General features: G+C 41.6%; 1 protein-coding gene across 1 annotated transcript in view; it reads right to left on the bottom strand.

The window, feature by feature from the left end:
* Positions 1-992: 992 nt before the first annotated feature.
* LOC112062699 (UDP-N-acetylglucosamine--peptide N-acetylglucosaminyltransferase 110 kDa subunit-like) overlaps positions 993-2,698 on the bottom strand; it is a 14,833-nt gene continuing 13,127 nt past the window's right edge. The window contains exon 3 of the mRNA XM_055080011.1: positions 993-2,694. Within this exon, the coding sequence (XP_054935986.1) occupies positions 1,184-2,694 (1,511 nt within the window). The 3' untranslated portion in view covers positions 993-1,183. The remainder of the gene's footprint in view (positions 2,695-2,698) is intronic.

Raw genomic sequence — 2,698 nt, 5'->3', positions numbered from 1 at the left:
ATAGAGGGGCTGTCAACGGTAAAACACTGGTGAAATAGGTCAAAACTCTAGGCCAGAAATCCATTATTATTATCATCAGTGACAATAGCACAACTGTGCCCTTCATAATTAATCATCACTCCTAAGAATCTTCATTTGGCACCAGATGATGTGTTTAAGAGAAACACTCTGGGAGGTTTTGAATCAGACTTGTTTTTTTGTTAGCCAAGTTACAGGAGAATTTTTAAAGTGGGGGGAAGGGAAGAAGGAAACGGACCAGAAAAAGAATTTAAGCCATCATCTATAAACCAGCAAAGCACTGATAGTTCCAAACATTATGTCAGACACTAAAATGACTGATCTAGGCTCAAGTGGTTTATAAAACCTATAAAAAGACTACACCAGCAAAGTCCCCATTTATCTGTAGAGTTCAGAAACTAAAACAAGGAATATTTTAGCTTAAAACCTTATCTCAAGAGAATCATATACACTTCACATGAATAAAAATACCTGAAACCAAACATTTTTAAAAGCTCCAATACCCAAAATATAAAGAAAAAAATTAATTCAGAAGACTCGATCAATCCATGATAATCACAAAACGGCTGGGCAATCTCTATCTCCCTTCCACACTAACCATCCATCCCATGGAAGACCAAGGGAGCTCAGACCTTCCAGACTTATGCAACACCTGGCTGCTGCAAAATTCTCTGGAGACTCCTTGTGGAACAGCAGTTTCCCATCTCTTGTGTCTCTCCCTATCATGATCATGCATGAAGCAAGTCTGGCTGTGCTATTTCTTTTTTTTTTTTAACATCTTTATTGGAGTATAACTGTTTTACAATGGTATGTTAGTTTCTGCTTTACAACAAAGTGAATCAGTTATACATATATATATGTTCCCATATTTCTTCCCTCTTGCGTCTCCCTCCCTCCCTCCCTCCCACCCTCCCTATACCACCCCTCTAGGTGGTCACAAACCACCTAGCTAAATTAATTTAGTTTCTATTTGTAGTTTTTTAAGGAACCTCCATACTGTTCTCCATAGTGGCTGTATCAATTTACATTGCTGTGCTATTTCTTATCATTGTCTGTCACCCATCTGCAACATGATATTGTACAGGTAAGTAAAAAGTAGTTCCCTTTCCCCCAGAAGGTTGAGGCTTAGGTACAGGGGTAATTCTCCTGTGCACACAGTCATTATTTAGGCCGACTCAGTGACTTCAACAGGCTTAATCATGTGATCAGGTTTGTTGCCAGCTGCATAATGCTCCCACATCTGTAGATAGAGCCGCTCTAGTTCCATTGTGTATTGTTTGGTGTTGAACAGAGGGCTAGATATTCTCTGCTTCCAGAATTTGCCACGAATTTTCTTCAGGTATTCTAGATCAGTTCCCAGTTTCACAGCTATGTCTTCATAGTCTTGTCTATTTTTAGCAATAAGCTCAGGACAGCCTAAACAAGTGAGCTGGGAAGCTGCAACTCGGGAAGCAAGAGTCTCTCCTGGCATAGTCACCATGGGTGTCCCTGCCCAAAGGACATCCATCCCTGTGGTGTGTCCATTACAGAGTGGAGTGTCCAAGCAGACATCAGCCAGCTGGCCTCTCCGAACATGTTCCTCTTTAGGAGCAACAGGTGAAAAAATGATACGGTTCTGGGGAAGGCCCATATTTTGTGCGTACTGTTGAATATAAGGTTCTCCTACTGCTGGAAAACGCAACAGCCACAGTACACTATTGGGAACACGCTTCAGAATACTTGCCCACATCTGCAAAGTAGGTGGGTCAATTTTATATAACTGATTAAAGTTACAGTACACAATGGCATCTTCCGGTAACCCGTACTGAGAACGTGTGGTTACAATAATGGTACGGGGAACCTCCTCTCCAGTGGCAGCCTTATTGTTGATCTGGGTAGTTGTCAGTCCATTGCTAATACTGAATCCATTAATTGTTATCTGAATTTGTCCTCTGTTAATCATTTCAATAACTGCTTCTGCAATAGAATTCATAGAAATGACAGGCATATTAAGAGCTGTATTACTGCTGTCTGCGTTGTCTTCTCCATCAGGACATTTCATCTTGACTATTTTCACATCTGGTAGACTATCAAGAAATGCTTTGAGGTCGATGCCATTCAGCACAATCCGATTGTCATAAATGTGCCCATTGGACTTAAAATCGATGACCGCTTTTTTCTTCAGGTGAGGGAACATATTAGCATGATCACCAATAAAGAAAGTATGGGGCATATAAGCCAGTTTCTCAGAATACTGCTCAGCAACTTCAGCAGGTGAAGTTTCCTGATCAGTGATGATATAATCCATGAAAAGCACGCCACTAGTCCCAGGGTACCCCCGCCACATTGCCCGGATAGGAGCTGGCCTGAGAGCAAAGAGTTCATTTCGAGCACCCTTGGTATAACCATTCATATTTACAAGGATGTGTATACCATCCTGATGGATGCGATCAGCTGCTTTCCCATTGCATGGAATCTGAGAAAGATCACTGAAATGACTGGCTTCTGCCATGACCTTCACTCGGAAGTTTGTGCCATCATCTGGGCTCAGGGCATAACAGAATACCTGAAATTTATCAGGATTGTGCATGCCTGGAATAGACTGCATAAGATGAGAAGTAGGATGATTCCCAAAGTCAGAACTCACGTATCCTACACGCAGTCGACCATCACTGAGCTTCAAGTCTTTTGGATGTTCATA

The sequence above is a fragment of the Physeter macrocephalus genome, chromosome 18, assembly GCF_002837175.3.
Source record: "Physeter macrocephalus isolate SW-GA chromosome 18, ASM283717v5, whole genome shotgun sequence".
NCBI lineage: Eukaryota > Metazoa > Chordata > Mammalia > Artiodactyla > Physeteridae > Physeter > Physeter macrocephalus.
The sequence above is the reverse complement of the archived record's forward strand: the minus strand, read 5'-3'. Positions and strand labels throughout refer to the sequence as shown.